This window comes from Coregonus lavaretus, assembly GCF_964263955.1.
Source record: "Coregonus lavaretus genome assembly, chromosome: 3".
In the NCBI taxonomy this organism is placed as follows: domain Eukaryota; kingdom Metazoa; phylum Chordata; class Actinopteri; order Salmoniformes; family Salmonidae; genus Coregonus; species Coregonus lavaretus.
In genome coordinates this window covers 37,299,961-37,320,975 of record NC_139990.1, presented here as the reverse complement: position 1 = coordinate 37,320,975, position 21,015 = coordinate 37,299,961, and the positions used below count along the sequence as shown (strand labels likewise).

Here is a 21,015-nt window from a genome sequence, read left to right as displayed (position 1 = left end):
CAGTGTGGTACATGAGAAACAACAGCCAGTGTGGTACATGAGAAACAACAGCCAGTGTGGTACATGAGAAACAACAGCCAGTGTGGTACATGAGAAACAACAGCCAGTGTGGTACATGAGAAACAACAGCCAGCGTGGTACATGAGAAAAAACAGCCAGTGTGGTACATGAGAAACAACAGACAGCGTGGTACATGATAAACAACAGCCAGTGTGGTACATGAGAAACAACAGACAGCGTGGTACATGAGAAACAACAGACAGCGTGGTACATAAGAAAAAACAGCCAGTGTGGTACATGAGAAACAACAGACAGCGTGGTACATGATAAACAACAGCCAGTGTGGTACTTGAGAAACAACAGCCAGTGTGGTACATGAGAAACAACAGCCAGTGTGGTACATGAGAAACAACAGACAGCGTGGTACATTAGAAAAAACGGCCAGTGTGGTACATGAGAAACAACAGCTACATGATAAACAACAGCCAGTGTGGTACATGCTAAACAACAGCCAGTGTGGTACATGATAAACAACAGCCAGTGTGGTACATGAGAAACAACAACCAGTGTGGTACATGAGAAAAAACAGCCACACTATATAATACCATATAGTGTAAGAGTCTAAAAGGTAATAAATCATCTAATGATTATTCAATTTCCAGAGATGTGAAACATGAAACTAAGACAGACACCTTCTCAGCGTTCAAATTGAATAAAGGCCCATCGAGTGACAACACCACACTACACCTTCACATTCAAAGATACTCTACCATCTGACCGTGACCCCTGGCTGTGACCCCAGTCTCTGAGGGGACAGTTGGGATATGCAAAAAACAAATGTCCGATTCACACATGATCCATTAATGCACACTTGTACATGTGTGAACCAAATTATTATTATAATTTCAAAGATGATAAAATGTAAAGTGGTAAAATGTTTAAATGGAACATTAAATGACAGCATGGTGAACCTAAATTTACACTACTACATCACATTTAATGTTACTCTAAAATATCCTTCCAGAGATATTAAACACATGATGCATTAAATGAATCCAGTCACCTTGACAGCATGGTACAGGGTAGTTCCAGTTTCTGCTAACCCCATGCAGGCAGGTGAGTGAGACCTCTCCTATCAGGGTGTAACCTGGCAGGCACTCAAACGAGATGGTCAGGCCCACTCCGAAGTCTCTGCCTATCACCACGCCGTTACGGAACGGCCTCGGGTCAGGGCAGCGCTGGAGCTCATAGGCTATTGGTCAACAGGAAACACAAAGGGTTTGTTAATGGTGTTTTATTTGAATGGTTAGAGGGCAAAACAACTGCAGATTAATCATTAGTCTGTTTGATTAATGGGGGCTGAGATAGAGCGGTGTTTGTGAGACAAGGGCAGATGAACCATTAGTCTGTGTGATTAATGGGGGCTGAGGTAGAGCGGTGTTTGTGAGACAAGGGCAGATGAACTATTAGTCTGTGTGATTAATGGGGGCTGAGATAGAGCGGTGTTTGTGAGACAAGGGCAGATGAACCATTAGTCTGTGTGATTAATGGGGGCTGAGGTAGAGCGGTGTTTGTGAGACAAGGGCGGATCCCGGATCTGGTTCTTCTCACAAGAACGTCTGTAGAGTCCCAACTGTTTGAGCTACAAACTATTTTGACCCATCTATGAAAAGATGAGACTCTCAGGAACACACAAATGTTTTGCTCACAAGCCACACAAGATTCGTTAGAAGGTAAGGAGTTCTTCTACATAGAACATCATAGGAAATCCCAGGACATAGTGTCTATAATACTGTAATAAGCTCACATAGTTACTGTAATGTCCCAAACTCCAAATTCCACACAGCTGTCACTGACTAGTTGGATATTTCTTTTTCCACTGGGCAAACAATTTCTGTACTTACAGCCTTCTTATGAATGTAATTTTATCAGGTTTTTGATTGAGGACATTTTTGGCCATTTGTCAATAAAACTCATGAATGCAACTGATTATGTCAAATTGTTTTGTGTTTTACTTTTAGCTCTGGTTGTCCCCAAAAGTAAATGGTAAAACACTTAATTGTGAGGCTAAATATAAAGGCTCATAAAAGCTACTTGTTACCAAACTCCAACTGGGGTTCAGCTCCTAAAAGCTACTTGGTACCAAACTCCAACTGGGGTTCAACTCCTAAAAGCTACTTGGTACCAAACTCCCGAGTCGCAGGTTAGTGTTTTTTGTCATGAACCTTGTTCTGGAGGCAGCTCTGCGGAGTGGTAACTAGCTGGCACAGCCACAAAGTCATAAAATATGATTTTAAACCTAACCGTAACCCTAATTTTAACCACAGTGCTAACCCTAATGCCTAACTTTAAATGTTTCATACATTTTTTACAATATAACCCATTTTGACTTTGCAGCTGGCCCATCTAGCGGAAATGGCTCTTAATGTCACATCTGCTGCCGTTGCTCCCCTCCGGCGCTCTGATTCGCCGGTCTACTGAGCCACCGGTCTGAGCGCACCACCTCGGCAACACCGGAATGGAAACCCAACGCACCCTAATCACCTTCAGCGCACCTGCACCTCATCATCTCATTACCACCCCTTTTTAGCTCTGGACTGTTCTGGATAATGTTGTGTGTGATTGTTAAGCTTCTTGTCATTTACTCTTTGTTATTTCTCTTGCTCATTGTTTAAGTAAACCTTGACCTTGTTAATTCCTTCGTCTGCGTCCTGCCTCTTCGTATACTCAGTACGCATCACACTTAAGAGCTTAAGTGGGTCCAAAAGTCCAATACTTTAAACTTTCCTTTCCAATGTTCTCACCCTCATAGATGATGTGGAAGCCAGGTTTGTTCTGAGAGTAGTCACTGTGGAACAAGAAGCTGGTCTCATGTGTGGTGCTGAACAGAGAGTCAGGCACAACAGACCCACTGAACCTATCGATCACCGAACCCGTCTCCAAACTCCCGCTGCGCACCTCCAGATAGTCATGCACCGCTTCAGTAGAGAGGTTTAGAAACTGCAGGTGAATGCCTAAAATAAAGAGGGAAGAGAGAGAAAGAGAGAGAGAGAGAGAGAGAGAGAGAGAGAGAGGAGAGAGAGGGAAAGAGAGAGAGGGAAAGAGAGTGAGAGAGGGAAAGAAAGAGAGGGAGGGAGAGAAAGAGAGGGGGGAAAGAGAGAGAGGGAGGGAGAGAGGGAGGGGGGAGAGAGAGAGAGGGGAGAGAGAGAGGGAGGGAGAGAGAGAGGGGGAGAGAAAGAGAGAGAGGGGGAGAGAGAGAGGGGGGAGAGAGGGAAAGAGAGTGAGAGAGGGAAAGAGAGAGAGAAAGAGAGAGGGAGGGCGAGAGAGAGGGGGGAAAGAGAGAGGGGGGAGAGAGAGAGAGGGAGGGAGAGAGAGAGGGGGGAGAGAGAGAGAGAGAGAGAGGGGGGAGAGGGGGAGAGAGAGAGGGGGGGGAGAGAGAGGAGAGAGAGATACTACTTGAGTGTAATGTTTGCTGTTAATTTTATTGTTTATTTCACTTTTGTTTACTATCTACTTCACTTGCTTTGGCAATGATAACATACGTTTCCCATGCCAATAAAGCCCTTAAATTGAAATTGAAAAATTGAGAGACTTGGTGTAATAAAAATACAGTCTGGGGATGCATTTCTTTAAACTGTTTACTCTTACAAAGAAACATTGTTATCCTATAACTTGAAAACGTAAATTTATTTATGTGACAGTGAAGGACAAAGAAAACAACAGCAGCAACAGTAGAGAAGACAGACCGAAGCCTATGGGGAGCTGTACGCTCCAGTTACAGTCCACACTGCTGGGGTAATTCCCTGGGAAGCCTGGACTCAGGATCACTCCACTGAATTCTGTCATAGAGCCTCCACACTGAGCTGTAACACCAAGGAGAAGACATGTTACAGAGAGAGAGAGAGAGAGAGAGAGTGTGTGTGTGCCCGGGCATGTGTCAGTGTGTGTGTTTTATAAACAGTTTATCAATAACAAGAACTCATAGTTTCCCTGTAAATTGTACATATTATTGATGACTGTCTATTTTTGATGTATTCATTCCGCGTGCTTACAGGGTTAAAACAGAAACAACTCAAAGGGCTAAGTTTAGGTATTAATTCAGAGTGGTTAAGGTTAGGGCTATGGTTTGGGGAAGTAATTACAAACAACGTGCTGTTTCAATCAACTATCATCAAGTATTCTGGCGGCTTACTAGAACATTGTGAACTGTGGTGATCTAAGCAGTGGTCAGGGTATGTACAGTACATACTGTATTCTATCAAGTCCATCCTATTCACCTATGGCTGTATATTTACTATTCTATCCTACGTATTCTTCAGATATACTATATATTCTATCCACATACTGTCCATAATGTCTATACATCCAATCACATATATGTACATGTACTGTATATCTATATTTATATATATATATATATTTATACTCCGGACTCCGACATTTCTATATTTCTTAATTCCATTCTTTTACTTTTCGATGTGTGTGTATTGTTGTGTATTGTTAGATATTACTGCACTGTTGGAGCTAGGAACACAATAATTTCACTACACCCGCAATAACATCTGCTAAACATGTGTATGCGACCAATAACATTTGATTTGATTTTTTGATTTGATTTCACTGCTCTCTAATCCTAGAAGTCCTCCTCCCAATCAGCAGTAGAGCAGAAACAATCTCTCTAATCCTAGAAGTCCTCCTCCCAATCAGTATAACAGAAACAAACTCTCTAATCCTAGAAGTCATCCTACCGATCAGCAGTAGAGCAGAAACACTCTCTAATCCTAGAAGTCATCATACCAATCAGCATAGCAGAAACAAACTCTCTAATCCTAGAAGTCATCCTACCAAGCAGCATAGCAGAAACAAACTCTCTAATCCTAGAAGTCATCCTACCAATCAGTATAGCAGAAACAAACTCTCTAATCCTAGAAGTCATCCTACCAATCAGTATAGCAGAAACAAACTCTCTAATCCTAGAAGTCATCCTACCGATCAGCAGTATAGCAGAAACAAACTCTCTAATCCTAGAAGTCCTCCTCCCAATCAGTATAACAGAAACAAACTCTCTAATCCTAGAAGTCCTCCTCCCAATCAGTATAACAGAAACAAACTCTCTAATCCTAGAAGTCATCCTACCAATCAGTATAGCAGAAAAAACCTCTAATCCTAGAAGTCATCCTACCAATCAGTATAGCAGAAACAAACTCTCTAATCCTAGAAGTCATCATACCAAGCAGCAGTATAGCAGAAACAAACTCTCTAATCCTAGAAGTCATCCTACCAATCAGTATAGCAGAAACAAACTCTCTAATCCTAGAAGTCATCCTACCAATCAGTATAGCAGAAACAAACTCTCTAATCCTAGAAGTCATCCTACCAAGCAGCATAGCAGAAACAAACTCTCTAATCCTAGAAGTCATCCTACCAATCAGTAGTATAACAGAAACAAACTCTAAAATCCTAGAAGTCATCCTACCAATCAGTAGTATAACAGAAACAAACTCTCAAATCCTAGAAGTCATCCTACCAATCAGCAGTATAGCAGAAACAAACTCTAATCCTAGAAGTCATCCTACCAATCAGTATAGCAGAAACAAACTCTCTAATCCTAGAAGTCATCCTACCAATCAGTATAGCAGAAACAAACTCTCTAATCCTAGAAGTCATCCTACCAAGCAGTATAGCAGAAACAAACTCTCTAATCCTAGAAGTCATCCTACCAAGCAGTATAGCAGAAACAAACTCTCTAATCCTAGAAGTCATCCTACCAATCTGTATAGCAGAAACAAACAGGCTATACTCAGACTCATCAGCGATATCAACTACAAAGAAGAGACACATTCTGACGGATTGATATCACCTACAGAGAAGAGACACATTCTGACTGATTGATATCACCTACAGAGAAGAGACACATTCTGACTGATTGATATCAACTACAGAGAAGAGACACATTCTGACTGATTGATATCAACTACAGAGAAGAGACACATTCTGACTGATTGATATCAACTACAGAGAAGAGACACATTCTGACTGATTGGTTGCAGTGGAGATAGATACATTTACATCCAAAATGTACAATGTTGCTTTCCTCTGAATTTATATTCTAATGAGGTACTGTAGTCATAGTGAGAGCATAAATTGATGTGATAGTTCATACAGGTGTGATGTTAGATATGTTGGTTAATCTCAATACCAAAACACTACAGACTTGTATACTGTAAAAATGTAAACATTACTATGATAAAGACGACTTGTATAGAATGAATACATTACCTAAGCACAGAGGTACGGGGTAATTCCATCGTCTGACGGGCCCTGGCATACACGTTATGTATTCATTACCCTGCAAGAGAAAATAGAAATGTATGCATTACCCTGCAAGGAAGAAAAACAAAAAACAAACAACAAACACATCTATTCAGCACTGTAGGGAGTAGCTATATCACATAAACTACATTCCAAATGGCACCCTATTCACTATATTGGCCCTATGGCTCTGCTCAAAAGTAGTGCACTATATAGAGAATAGGGTGCCATTTGGGATGCACAGGTAGGAAACAAACAAATGTAAAAGAATACTAGAGAAACCTTTGAAATTGCTGATTCATGAAAACAACTGGGAGGGAAACATGTCAGAAATGTTTTCTCCACGTTATTTTGGCGCGTGGATTTGTTGGAATTGCCTTTTAGTCGTCTTCATCCTCAAGGTCTCTGCTGTAGAATAAAGGGTGTCAATATCGTTTACAGACGGGACGGACCAAGGCGCAGTGTGATATGCATACATGTTTATTTAAACTTAATAAACACTCGACAAAACAATAACCAAAATGAAACGTGAAGTCCAAGGTAGACACAAACAACATACCTTATACGGAACAAGATCCCACAACTTGACAGTGCCAATAGGCTGCCTGAGTATGGTCCCCAATCAGGGACAACGAGCGACAGCTGCCTCTGATTGGGAACCACACCGGCCAACATAGATCTATATATACTAGAACACCAACATAGAAATACACAACATAGAACATACACACCCTGACTCAACATATACGAGTCCCCTGAGTCAGGGCGTGACAGTACCCCCCCCAAAGGTGCGGACTCCGACCGCTCAACATAAACATAATAGGGTAGGGGCCGGGTGGGCATTCCGCCTCGGAGGCGGATCCGACTCCGGGCGTGACGACCTCTTACTCTCCGCCTCCCTGTTGCACCCCTGGTCTGGTCTGGACCTCGGCGCGCTGCTTCCCTTCTCCTTCCTTCCACGAAGTACCAAGCCCTGTCTGGACCCTGGTGTGGAAGACCCCGAACCTGGAGAGGGGCTGACGTCTGGGTCTGGACTGGAACCGCTGACTGGAGCTGGACCCGACGACGGTGGAGCGAACTGCTCTGGCTCTGGAGTGGAGCCGCTGACCGGAGCTGGATCAGGCACCGGTGGAGCGGACTGCTCTGGCTCCGGAGTGGAGCCGCTGACCGGAGCTGGACTGGACCCCGGTGGAGCGGATTGCTCTGGCTCCGGAGTGGAGCAGCTGAACGGAGCTGAACTGGGCACCGGTGGAGCGGACTGCTCTGGACCGGAGTCGATCCGCTGACTGGAGCTGGACTTGACCCTGGTGGAGCGGATTGCTCTGGCTCCGGAGTGGAGCAGCTAACCGGAGCTGGATCAGGCACCGGTGGAGCGGACTGCTCTGGCTCCGGAGTGGAGCAGCTGACCGGTGCCAGACCAGGCACCGGTGGAACAGGCACGGGCCGTGCCGGACTGGACACACGCACCACTGGTCTGGTGCGAGGAGCAGGCATGGGCCGGAACGGACTAGGAACACGCACCACTGGCTTGATGCGAGGAGCAGGAACGGGCCGGGCCGGGCTGGCGACGCGCACCACTGGCTTGATGCGAGCAGCAGGAACGGGCCGGGCCAGGCTGGCGACGCGCACCACTGGCTTGGTGCGAGGGGCAGGAACAGGCCGGGCCGGACTGCCGACGCGCACCACTGGCTTGATGCGAGGAGCAGGAACGGGCCGGGCTGGGCTGGCGACGCGCACCACTGGCTTGGTGCGAGGGGCAGGAACAGGCCGGGCCGGACTGCCGACGCGCACCACTGGCTTGGTGCGAGGGGCAGGAACAGGCCGGCCGGACTGGCGATGCGCACCACTGGCTTGGTGCGAGGGGCAGGAACAGGCCGGGCCGGACTGGCGACGCGCACCACTGGCTTGGTGCGAGGGGCAGGAACAGGCCGGACTGGCGACGCGCACTACTGGCTTGGTGCGAGGAGCAGGAACGGGCCGGGCTGGCGACGCGCACCACTGGCTTGGTGCGAGGGGCAGGAACAGGCCGGGCCGGACTGGCAATGCGCACCACTTGCTTGGTGCGAGGGGCAGGATCAGGCCGGACTGGCGACGCGCACCACTGGCTTGGTACGAGGAGCAGGAACGGGCTGGACCGGACTGCGAAGGTGGACTGGAGGTCTGGAGCGGAGAGCTGGCACAACCCGTCCTGGCTGGCTGCCCACTTTCGCACTACACGTGCGGGGCGCTGTCACAGGACGCACTGGGCTGTGCACGCGCACTGGCGATACAGCTCGTAGATCTGGCGCAGGATATGTGGGACCGAGGAGGCGTACTGGAGACCAGGAGCGTTGAGCCGGCACAACCCGTCCTGGCTGGATGCCCATCTTCGCACGGCACGTGCGTGGTGCAAGCACAGGACGTCCAGGACTGTGCCGGCGCACTGGCGACACAGTACGTAGCTCCGCATAACACAGAGCTTGCCCAGTCATATGCCTTCTTGCGTGAGTACGGGGAGTTGGCTCTGCTCTAACCCTAGGCTCCGCCAACCACCCCGTGTGCCCCCCAAAAATGTTTTATTATGGCTGCCTCTCGGGCTTCCTCCTCGACCGGCCTCCTCCGTGTTGCCATTGCTCCTCTCCTGCCTGGGCATCTACCTTAGCCCATGGTCCTTTCCCTGCAAATATCTCTTCCCATGACCACAACTTGCCCACCTGTGACATGGCCCTTCGCTCCGCCTGGGCACGCTGCTTGGTCCTCGTTTGGTGGGATCTTCTGTCACGATCGTTTACAGACGGGACGGACCAAGGCGCAGCGTGATATGCATACATGTTTATTTAAACATAATAAACACTCGACAAAACAATAAACGAAACGAAACGAACCGTGAAGTCCAAGGTAGACACAAACACATACCTTATACGGAACAAGATCCCACAACTTGACAGTGCCAATAGGCTGCCTAAGTATGGTCCCCAATCAGAGACAACGAGCGACAGCTGCCTCTGATTGGGAACCACACCGGCCAACATAGATCTATATATACTTGAACACCAACATAGAAATACACAACATAGAACATTCACACCCGGACTCAACATATACGAGTCCCCTGAGTCAGGGCGTGACAAAGGGTCCTCGTCTCTGAAAGGAACAGGGTTGCATTTGGGACGCAACCAGTATGTGGATGTTTGATGTTGTTTGTGCCAGAGCAGAGGTGTAGGAACTCCTGCTGAGGTGTTTAACTGGTAATAATATTAATAATATTATCTACTGTGAGGTGAATTTCTCCTCAGAGCCATGAGGGTTAGTTAGAACCTGAGGATCTGAACAACACAGGTCAAGTGTGTGTGTATGTGTGTGTGTGTGTGTGTATGTATGTATGTGTGTGTATGTATGTGTGTGTGTATGTGTGTGTACAGTTAGTTTAACCTCCCACACACACACACACACACACACACACACAGTATTTAACCTAACACACTCAGTGTCAGGCTATTTAAATTTTTACATTTTAGTCATTTAGTAGACGCTCTTATCCAGAGCGACTTACAGTTAGTGAGTGCATACATTTTTCATACTTTTTCAAATCCAGAAAATCACATTGTAGGATTTTTAATGAATTTATTTGCAAATTATGGTGGAAAATAAGTATTTGGTCAATAACAAAAGTTTCTCAATACTTTGTTATATACCCTTTGTTGGCAGTGACACAGGTCAAACATTTTCTGTAAGTCTTCACAAGGTTTTCACACACTGTTGCTGGTATTTTGGCCCATTCAGAGCAGTGATGTTTTGGGGCTGTCGCTGGGCAACACAGACTTTCAACTCCCTCCAAAGATTTTCTATGGGGTTGAGATCTGGAGACTGGCTAGGCCACTCCAGGACCTTGAAATGCTTCTTACGAAGCCACTCCTTCGTTGCCCGGGCGGTGTGTTTGGGATCATTGTCATGCTGAAAGACCCAGCCACGTTTCATCTTCAATGCCCTTGCTGATGGAAGGAGGTTTTCACTCAAAATCTCACGATACATGGCCCCATTCATTCTTTCCTTTACACGGATCAGTCGTCCTGGTCCCTTTGCAGAAAAACAGCCCCAAAGCATGATGTTTCCACCTCCATGCTTCACAGTAGGTATGGTGTTCTTTGGATGCAACTCAGCATTCTTTGTCCTCCAAACACGACGAGTTGAGTTTTTACCAAAAAGTTCTATTTTGGTTTCATCTGACCATATGACATTCTCCCAATCCTCTTCTGGATCATCCAAATGCACTCTAGCAAACTTCAGACGGGCCTGGACATGTACTGGCTTAAGCAGGGGGACACGTCTGGCACTGCAGGATTTGAGTCCCTGGCGGCGTAGTGTATATACTGATGGTAGGCTTTGTTACTTTGGTCCCAGCTCTCTGCAGGTCATTCACTAGGTCCCCCCGTGTGGTTCTGGGATTTTTGCTCACCGTTCTTGTGATCATTTTGACCCCACAGGGTGAGATCTTGCGTGGAGCCCCAGATCGAGGGAGATTATCAGTGGTCTTGTATGTCTTCCATTTCCTAATAATTGCTCCCACAGTTGATTTCTTCAAACCAAGCTGCTTACCTATTGCAGATTCAGTCTTCCCAGCCTGGTGCAGGTCTACAATTTTGTTTCTGGTGTCCTTTGACAGCTCTTTGGTCTTGGCCATAGTGGAGTTTGGAGTGTGACTGTTTGAGGTTGTGGACAGGTGTCTTTTATACTGATAACAAGTTCAAACAGGTGCCATTAATACAGGTAACGAGTGGAGGACAGAGGAGCCTCTTAAAGAAGAAGTTACAGGTCTGTGAGAGCCAGAATTCTTGCTTGTTTGTAGGTGACCAAATACTTATTTTCCACCATAATTTGCAAATAAATTCATAAAGAATCCTATAATGTGATTTTCTGGAAAAAAATATCTCAATTTGTCTGTCATAGTTGACGTGTACATATGATGAAAATTACAGGCCTCTCTCATCTTTTTAAGTGGGAGAACTTGCGCAATTGGTGGCTGACTAAATACTTTTTTCCCCCACTGTATATCCCTTTGGGCCCTGGTCTAAGTGGTGCACTATATAGGGAACAGGGTCAACAAGCTCTCTCGTCAGAATTAGACGTCCATCTATGTTTTTCAAACGTCACATTTCAAAGTGTTTAAGGTAAAGTTAGACAAGTTTCTATCGCTGGATTCAAACCTTCAACCTTCTGCTGACACCCACACCACCATGGCAAAACCAAAACCTACTGGAAGGTAACAGCGCTGTGTGTGTGTGTCTGTGTGTGTCTCTGTGTGTGTGTGTGTCTGTCTGTGTGTGTCTGTGTGTGTGTCTGTGTGTGTCTGTGTGTGTCTGTGTGTGTCTGTGTGTGTCTGTGTGTGTCTGTGTGTGTGTGTGTGTGTGTGTGTGTGTGTGTGTGTGTGTGTGTGCTCACCTTCAAAGAGTAGCCTTGGTCACACTGAAAGGAAACCATGTCACCCACAGTGAAGCGCTGGCCCACATTGACACCGTTGAGGGGGGGCTGAGGTTCTGGGCATGAATCCAAACCTATTGCTTAGGACAGAGTCAAAACACAAAAGTGGCAATAGCAATCACTTGTCTGCACATACAGAGCAATACATGACCATAGAAACAAACACAAACCATTCAAAACAGCAACATACAGTACTGAACAGATAGTTTTAATACTCATTATATGAATACTGAGAAATAATAGGTAGTTCTAATACTCATTATATGAATAGGAATACTGTGAGGGATAGGTAGTTATAATACTCCTTATAGGAATACTGAGAGATTATAGGTAGTTATAATACTCATTATATGAATATTGAGAGATGATAGGTAGTTATAATACTCCTTATAGGAATACTGAGAGATGATAGGTAGTTATAATACTCCTTATAGGAATACTGAGAGAGGATAGGTAGTTATAATACTCCTTATAGGAATACTGAGAGAGGATATGTAGATATAATACTCCTTATAGGAATACTGAGAAATAATAGGTAGTTCTAATACTCCTTATAGGAATACTGAGAGATGATAGGTAGTTCTAATACTCCTTATAGGAATAGGAATACTGAGAGATGATAGGTAGTTATAATACTCCTTATAGGAATACTGAGAGATGATAGGTAGTTCTAAAACTCCTAATAGGAATACTGAGAGATGATAGGTAGTTCTAATACTCCTTATAGGAATACTGAGAGCGGATAGGTAGCTATAATACTCCTTATAGGAATACTGAGAGAGGATAGGTAGTTCTAATACTCCTTATATGAATACTGAGAGATAATAGGTAGTTCTAATACACCTTATATGAATACTGAGAGATGATATGTAGTTATAATACTCCTTATAGGAATAGGAATACTGAGAGATGATATGTTGTTCAAATACTCCTTATAGGAATACTGAGAGATGATAGGTAGTTCTAATACTCCTTATAGGAATACTGAGAGAGGATATGTAGTTATAATACTCCTGATAGGAATACTGAGAGATGATAGGTAGTTATAATACTCCTTATAGGAATATTGAGAGAGGATAGATAGTTATAATACTCCTTATGGGAATACTGAGAGGATAGGTAGATATAATACTCCTTATAGGAATACTGCGAGATAATAGGTAGTTCTAATACTCCTTATAGGAATACTGAGAGATGATAGGTAGTTATAATACTCCTTATATGAATAGGAATACTGATAGATGATAGGTTGTTCAAATACTCCTTATAGGAATACTGAGAGATGATAGGTAGTTATAATACTCCTTATAGGAATAGGAATACTGAGAGATGATAGGTATTTCTAATACTCCTAATAGGAAAGTCTGTGTTGCCCAGAGAAAGATGAGAGAGGCCTGTAATTTTCATCATAGGTACACGTCAACTATGACAGACAAATTGAGAAAAAAATTCCAGAAAATCACATTGTAGGATTTTTAATGAATTTATTTGCAAATTATGGTGGAAAATAAGTATTTGGTCACCTACAAACAAGCAAGATTTCTGGCTCTCACAGACCTGTAACTTCTTCTTTAAGAGGCTCCTCTGTCCTCCACTCGTTACCTGTATTAATGGCACCTGTTTGAACTTGTTATCAGTATAAAAGACACCTGTCCACAACCTCAAACAGTCACACTCCAAACTCCACTATGGCCAAGACCAAAGAGCTGTCAAAGGACACCAGAAACAAAAAATTAGACCTGCACCAGGCTGGGAAGACTGAATCTGCAATAGGTAAGCAGCTTGGTTTGAAGAAATAAACTGTGGGAGCAATTATTAGGAAATGGAAGACATACAAGACCACTGATAATCTCCCTCGATCTGGGGCTCCACGCAAGATCTCACCCCGTGGGGTCAAAATGATCACAAGAACGGTGAGCAAAAATCCCAGAACCACACGGGGGGACCTAGTGAATGACCTGCAGAGAGCTGGGACCAAAGTAACAAAGCCTACCATCAGTATAGACACTACGCCGCCAGGGACTCAAATCCTGCAGTGCCAGACGTGTCCCCCTGCTTAAGCCAGTACATGTCCAGGCCCGTCTGAAGTTTGCTAGAGTGCATTTGGATGATCCAGAAGAGGATTGGGAGAATGTCATATGGTCAGATGAAACCAAAATAGAACTTTTTGGTAAAAACTCAACTCGTCGTGTTTGGAGGACAAAGAATGCTGAGTTGCATCCAAAGAACACCATACCTACTGTGAAGCATGGGGGTGGAAACATCATGCTTTGGGGCTGTTTTTCTGCAAAGGGACCAGGACGACTGATCCGTGTAAAGGAAAGAATGAATGGGGCCATGTATCGTGAGATTTTGAGTGAAAACCTCCTTCCATCAGCAAGGGCATTGAAGATGAAACGTGGCTGGGTCTTTCAGCATGACAATGATCCCAAACACACTGCCCGGGCAACGAAGGAGTGGCTTCGTAAGAAGCATTTCAAGGTCCTGGAGTGGCCTAGCCAGTCTCCAGATCTCAACCCCATAGAAAATCTTTGGAGGGAGTTGAAAGTCTGTGTTGCCCAGCGACAGCCCCAAAACATCACTGCTCTAGAGGAGATCTGCATGGAGGAATGGGCCAAAATACCAGCAACAGTGTGTGAAAACCTTGTGAAGACTTACAGAAAACGTTTGACCTGTGTCATTGCCAACAAAGGGTATATAACAAAGTATTGAGAAACTTTTGTATTGACCAAATACTTATTTTCCACCATAATTTGCAAATAAATTCATAAAAAATCCTACAATGTGATTTTCTGGATTTTCTTTCCTCATTTTGTCTGTCATAGTTGATGTGTACCTATGATGAAAATTACAGGCCTCTCTCATCTTTTTAAGTGGGAAAACTTGCACAATTGGTGGCTGACTAAATACTTTTTTCCCCCACTGTATATCTCTTCATACCTGTATACTCCAGGTGGAAGCCTTCTGCAGACACACTGATGTCGGACTGGAAGGTTAGGTAGAGGTTGTTGGAGGTGCTGTTCAGGAGCTGAGGGATGGTGGTACCTACAGAACACACCCATGGAGACAGTAAAGTGGGAGTTACAGTAGGAAGGGTGGACACAGGGATTGAACACTGGTCTGTGTTCTGAATGTGACTGGAATGTAGAACATACTAATGGAAAGACAGTCAATAGGAAAATATCATATACTCTACACCAGGGCTCTCCAACTCTGTTCCTGGAGAGATACCCTCCTGTAGGTTTTAACTCCAACCCTGTCCCTGGAGATATACCCTCCTGTAGGGTTAACTCCAACCCTGTTCCTGGAGAGATACCCTCCTGTAGGGTTAACTCCAACCCTGTTCCTGGAGAGACACCCTCCTGTAGGGTTAACTCCAACACTGTTCCTGGAGAGATACCTTCCTGTAGGTTTTAACTCCAACCCTGTCCCTGGAGATATACCCTCCTGTAGGGTTAACTCCAACCCTGTTCCTGGAGAGATACCCTCCTGTAGGGTTAACTCCAACCCTGTTCCTGGAGAGAGACCCTCCTGTAGGGTTAACTCCAACACTGTTCCTGGAGAGATACCCTCCTGTAGGGTTAACTCCAACCCTGTTCCTGGAGAGATACCCTCCTGTAGGGTTAACTCCAACCCTGTTCCTGGAGAGATACCCTCCTGTAGGTTTTAACTCCAACCCTGTTCCTGGAGAGATACCCTCCTGTAGGGTTAACTCCAACCCTGTTCCTGGAGAGATACCATCCTATAGGTTTTAACTCCAACCCTGTTGCTGGAGAGAAACTGTCCTACAGGAGGGTAGATCTCCAGGAACAGGGTTGTAGAGCCCTGCCCTACACACATCCATTGTCTCTGAGCAGGTGCTGGATATTGATTTATTAAGTCCCAGTTGATAGATTTATTTGACACTGTTTCCACCACTCAGGTCTTCTTCATCAGGTGGAGACTAGAGTCAGTCAGGCCATTTTTAATTTCCTTGAACCACGCCGTGGGAGATTCTGAGAACTTTTCTCAAAGAGCATTCCAAATGTCGCCTTCCTCCGTCTCCCCCAGTCATATCCATCAGTACTTTTACTGAGTGTTCTGATCAGACATTACTTCAATTACAAAATGGAGCTGAAAAGACAAACAATTCACCTGAATAGCTGCCAAGCCTTGGAGCGTTGCCATCAACGCCGTCGAAAAAGTCCAAGGAGTCCCAGTTGTGTTCAGTGGCAAAAGTTATGACCTGGATCTGAAGAAGGTAAAGAAGAAAGAAATGTAAGAATAGAAAAATCAATAATGGGACCCATTTTGCAAATTCCCATTCTAAGATAAAATTCCATGAAACTTTAATTAAAATTCCATGAAACCCTTTTAACTATCAAACATGCTGCGTCTCTCACTTGGATGCCTGCTCCCTCTGGCACAGAGACCTTCCAGACACAGTTGAGATAGTTGGCGTAGGGCTCTGGGTAACCAGGAGAAAGGATGGTCCCCTTACGAGACGTCAGCAGCCCTCCACAGGGAACTGCACAGGGGTAGAGAAGAGAAGAGAGAAGAGAGAGAGACAAGTCACCCAGAGACAAGGGGGAGAGAAGAGAGAGACAAGTCACCCAGAGACAAGGGGGAGAGAAGAGAGAGACAAGTCACCCAGAGACAAGGGGGAGAGAAGAGAGAGACAAGTCACCCAGAGACCAGGGGGAGAGAAGAGAGAGACAAGTCACCCAGAGACATGAGACATAGTAAGAGAGCAGGCAGGAGACAACGTAAGGAAGGGAGAGACATCACACCAAAGAGACGCAGAGACGCGTAGACACACACACACACACACACACACTCTGGACAAGGTAAGGAAGAGGGAGATATGAAAAACCAAAAGGCCCACTTCAACTCCAGGGTAAATGAGGAACACAAAGGACTGGAGAAGTTGTATTCTAGGTTAGGCCGCTATAAGATAAACATTTCAAACCACAAAGCCTCTCCGGCAGGGTTAATAGAATGTGCAGCAGCAGCCAGACAGTGAGTGACTATATTAGACATGATCTAAAACCAACATGTCTGACTGTAAACTGGATAGAATGGACTCGCCAGTCATGTGTAGCGGTACAAACAGCTATCCTATGCTGCTGTAGCGTTCTGTTACGGTGATGCTTCATTACACAACAATGGACCGTTCTGTTACGGTGATGCTTCATTACACAACAATGGACCGTTCTGTTACGGTGATGCTTCGTTACACAACAATGGACCGTTCTGTTACGGTGATGCTTCATTACACAACAATGGACCGTTCTGTTACGGTGATATTAATAATCTCTTCTACTAAATTGAAGTTGGGGTTTTGATCATGGAATCCAGGGTGTCCTCCTATTCCATCATCATGGAGTCCAGGGTGTCCTCCTATTCCATCACCATGGAGTCCAGGGTGTCCTCCTATTCCATCACCATGGAGTCCAGGGTGTCCTCCTATTCCATCACCATGGAGTCCAGGGTGTCCTCCTATTCCATCATCATGGAGTCCAGGGTGTCCTCCTATTCCAACATCATGGAGTCCAGGGTGTCCTCCTATTCCATCATCATGGAGTCCAGGGTGTCCTCCTATTCCATCATCATGGAGTCCAGGGTGTCCTCCTATTCCATCACCATGGAGTCCAGGGTGTCCTCCTATTCCATCACCATGGAGTCCAGGGTTCATCCATGCATCCCTCCATCTCATCATCATCATCATCATCATCATCTATCCATGGGGCTTCATCCATCCATCCCTCATCTGCCCTATCCATTCACCCCAGCCACCTGTTCTCATTTTTTATGGAGGGTTACTCATCCATGCATCCCACCATCTCATAGACATCCATCCATGGGTTTCATCTATCCATCATTTGTCACCCGTTTACCCCAGCCAGCCTGATTACTGTATATCTCCTGCTGGTCCCAGGGGTTCATTATAAACCTCAGAGGACCATAACTGATTACTGTATATCTCCTGCTGGTCCCAGGGGTTCATTATAAACCCCCAGAGGACTATACCTGATTACTGTAGATCTCCTGCTGGTCCCAGGGGTTCATTATAAACCTCAGAGGACCATAACTGATTACTGTAGATCTCCTGCTGGTCCCAGGGGTTCATTATAAACCTCAGAGGACCATAACTGATTACTGTAGATCTCCTGATGGTCCCAGGGGTTCATTATAAACCTCAGAGGACTATAACTGATTACTGTAGATATCCTGCTGGTCCCAGGGGTTCATTATAAACCTCAGAGGACCACAACTGATTACAGGCCTTAGGCTCTCCAATATCCACACTTCAACGTATCGGGCATGCATTCTAAGTGGTTTCCTAGTGTGGATATAGGAACATAGCTATATATTTTACAGCACAGATCAAAGCACGTCACGTACTGCTTTTACGGCAATATCTGAAAGGCCACTACTGCACATTACAATATGAACAGCTGTAAGGCCTATTGTAGTTCAAACAATACAGACATCCATCAGCCACTGATAAAAAAAAAAACACTGTATACTATTAGTTATATGAAATAATACAATGTGTTGCTTTAGAGAGCTAACTCAAATCACAGCAGTTGTTCTGTTGTGTATTATCACCAGTGACAGTCATACAGACTACCAACAACTACAGTCAACGGGTTGTTTACTCATTCATTTCATGACAGATATCAGAATAACAGGGACTAATGATAATGGCATTTTACGTCTACTCTCCTTTCAACAATGGAACACATGATGATGTCATGTGAATGTTCCCTGAATATAAACACCACTTTTATCTAATCCAGGAGGAGAGAAACAATGCGATTCTTTAGTTTCCTGTGGAGGAGTGCAATACTGCCTGGTTAAAGGTTGGCCAGCTATTGTGTTCACCACCTAACCTTAGTGGAGAAACCGAGCTGTCAATCCCCAAGGCCTCTCTGGATGTTAAATACGGCAAGGATGTTCAGTCTGCGTCTCAAATGGCACCCTATTCCCTATATAGTGCAGGGAAACCCATAGGAATCTGGTCAAAAGTAGTGCACTATTTATGGAATAGGGTGCCATTTGAGACGCCTCCTTCAGTCCTCATATACAGAACCTGATGCCTGTCTGTCAAGGACGAACAGGGGTAGTCTACAGACAACCACTTAGTTGTCTAGATATAGCCTGTATCTACCGCACCAAGGACGAACAGGGGTAGTCTACAGACAACCTGTCACGCTCTGGCTCCGGGACTGTGTATTTTGAGCCAGGGTGTGTTCATTTGGTTGTGTTTGGTATTGGTTGTGTTGTATTTGGTTGTGTTTCCTTGTTTGGTCGTGTGACTCCCAATCAGTGGTAACGAGTGTCAGCTGTCGGCTCGTTATCTCTGATTGGGAGCCATATTTAAACTGTCAGTGTTCACCTTAGTGTTGTGGGTTTTTGTTCCTTGTCAGTCTTTGTAACTGAGGACTTCACGATTCGTCATTGTTTGTTGTTTTTGTAGTGAGTACTTTAATTTAATAAAGTCATGTTCGCTCAACGCGCTGCGCTTTGGTCTCCCTCATTAGACGATCGTGACAGAAAAACCCACCTTAACCAGATCAAGCAGCATGAAGAAGAGAGAGGATGGACTTGGGAGCAGTTGAGTAGGAGTCTCGACTGGGCCAAGCCAAGAGAAGAGGAGAAAGGTTGGACTTTGGAGCAGTGGGGTGATAGTCTGGCGAGAACGATGGAGGCCTGGTCCACGAAGAGGAGAGAACCCCAGAAAATTTTTAGGGGGGGGGCTCACGACGTCGGACCAGCAGGAGGCCGCGATAGAGCGGTCCAGTGGGTTGCCGGAGGAGGCCGTCGGGTTACGGGGGCCACTGGTCGAAGAGGGGATGGAGGAAGTAGAGGCACGGCGAGAGGTACTGGCGTGTGTTGCCAGTCCGGTCCGGCCCGTTCCAGATCCCGGTGTAGGGCCAGTGGTGTGTGTCCCCAGTACAGTCCGGCCCATCCAAGCTCCCCGCACCAAGCCAGTGGTGTGCGTCGTCAGCCCTGTCCGGCCCGTTCCTGCTCTCCGCGCCAAGTCTGTGGTGCGCGTCGCCAGCCCTGTCAGACCCGTGCCTGCTCTCCGCACCAAGTCTATGGTGCGTTTCGTCAGCCCTGTCCGGCCCGTTCCTGCTCTCCGCACCAGGTCTGTGGTGCGCGTCGCCAGCCCAGTCCGGCCCATCCAAGCTCCCCGCACCAGGTCAGTGGGGCGCGTCGCCAGCCCTGTCCGGCCCGTGCCTGCTCTCCGCACCAAGTCTATGGTGCGTTTCGTCAGCCCTGTCCGGCCTGTTCCTGCCACTCGCACCAAACCAGGGGTGCGAGTCGCCAGCCTGGTCCAGCCCGTTCCTGCTACTCGCACCAAGCCAAGGGTGCGAGTCGTCAGCCGGATTCTGCCTGTTCCTGCCACTCGCACCAAGTCAAGGGTGCGAGTCGTCAGCCGGATTCAGCCCATTCCTGCTACTCGCACCAAGCCAAGGGTGCGAGTCGTCAGCCGGATTCAGCCCATTCCTGCTACTCGCACCAAGCCAAGGGTGCGAGTCGTCAGCCGGATTCAGCCCATTCCTGCTACTCGCACCAAGCCAGGGATGCGAGTCTTCAGCCTGGTGAGGCCTGTTCCGGCTCCACGCACCATGCAAAGGGTGCGTATCGTCTGCCAGGTCCGGTCCATTCCTGCCTCACGCGCCAAGCCAGGGGTGCGCGTCGGCAGTCCTGATCCAGCTAACTGGGTCAGATCGGACTGGGGGCACTACGGGGGGATTGTAGTAGGGTGGTGGTCAAGCCCGGAGCCGGAGCCGCCTCCGAGGAGCAATACCCACCCAGCCCTTCCCTATTTGGGGTGTAGGCGCGGTCGGAGTCCGCGCCTTTAGGGGGGGGTACTGTCACGCTCTGGCTCCGGGACTGTGTATTTTGAGCCAGGGTGTGTTCATTTGGTTGTGTTTGGTATTGGTTGTGTTGTATTTGGTTGTGTTTCCTTGTTTGGTCGTGTGACTCCCAATCAGTGGTAACGAGTGTCAGCTGTCGGCTCGTTATCTCTGATTGGGAGCCATATTTAAACTGTCAGTGTTCACCTTAGTGTTGTGGGTTTTTGTTCCTTGTCAGTCTTTGTAACTGAGGACTTCACGATTCGTCATTGTTTGTTGTTTTTGTAGTGAGTACTTTAATTTAATAAAGTCATGTTCGCTCAACGCGCTGCGCTTTGGTCTCCCTCATTAGACGATCGTGACACAACCACTTAGTTGTCTAGATATAGCCTGTATC

The 21,015-nt window shown here is 46.2% G+C and overlaps 1 protein-coding gene across 1 annotated transcript in view; it reads right to left on the bottom strand.

Moving 5' to 3' along the window:
* Positions 1-21,015, bottom strand: part of LOC311126986 (CUB and sushi domain-containing protein 3-like) — a gene marked incomplete at both ends in the record, with an annotated part of 648,334 nt that overhangs the window by 251,104 nt on the left and 376,215 nt on the right. Inside the window, 8 exons of the mRNA XM_084158716.1 lie at positions 1,064-1,252; positions 2,805-3,014; positions 3,747-3,863; positions 6,280-6,349; positions 11,731-11,849; positions 14,710-14,814; positions 15,904-16,000; positions 16,152-16,276. Coding sequence (XP_084014842.1) covers positions 1,064-1,252; positions 2,805-3,014; positions 3,747-3,863; positions 6,280-6,349; positions 11,731-11,849; positions 14,710-14,814; positions 15,904-16,000; positions 16,152-16,276 — 1,032 coding nt within the window. The remainder of the gene's footprint in view (positions 1-1,063; positions 1,253-2,804; positions 3,015-3,746; positions 3,864-6,279; positions 6,350-11,730; positions 11,850-14,709; positions 14,815-15,903; positions 16,001-16,151; positions 16,277-21,015) is intronic.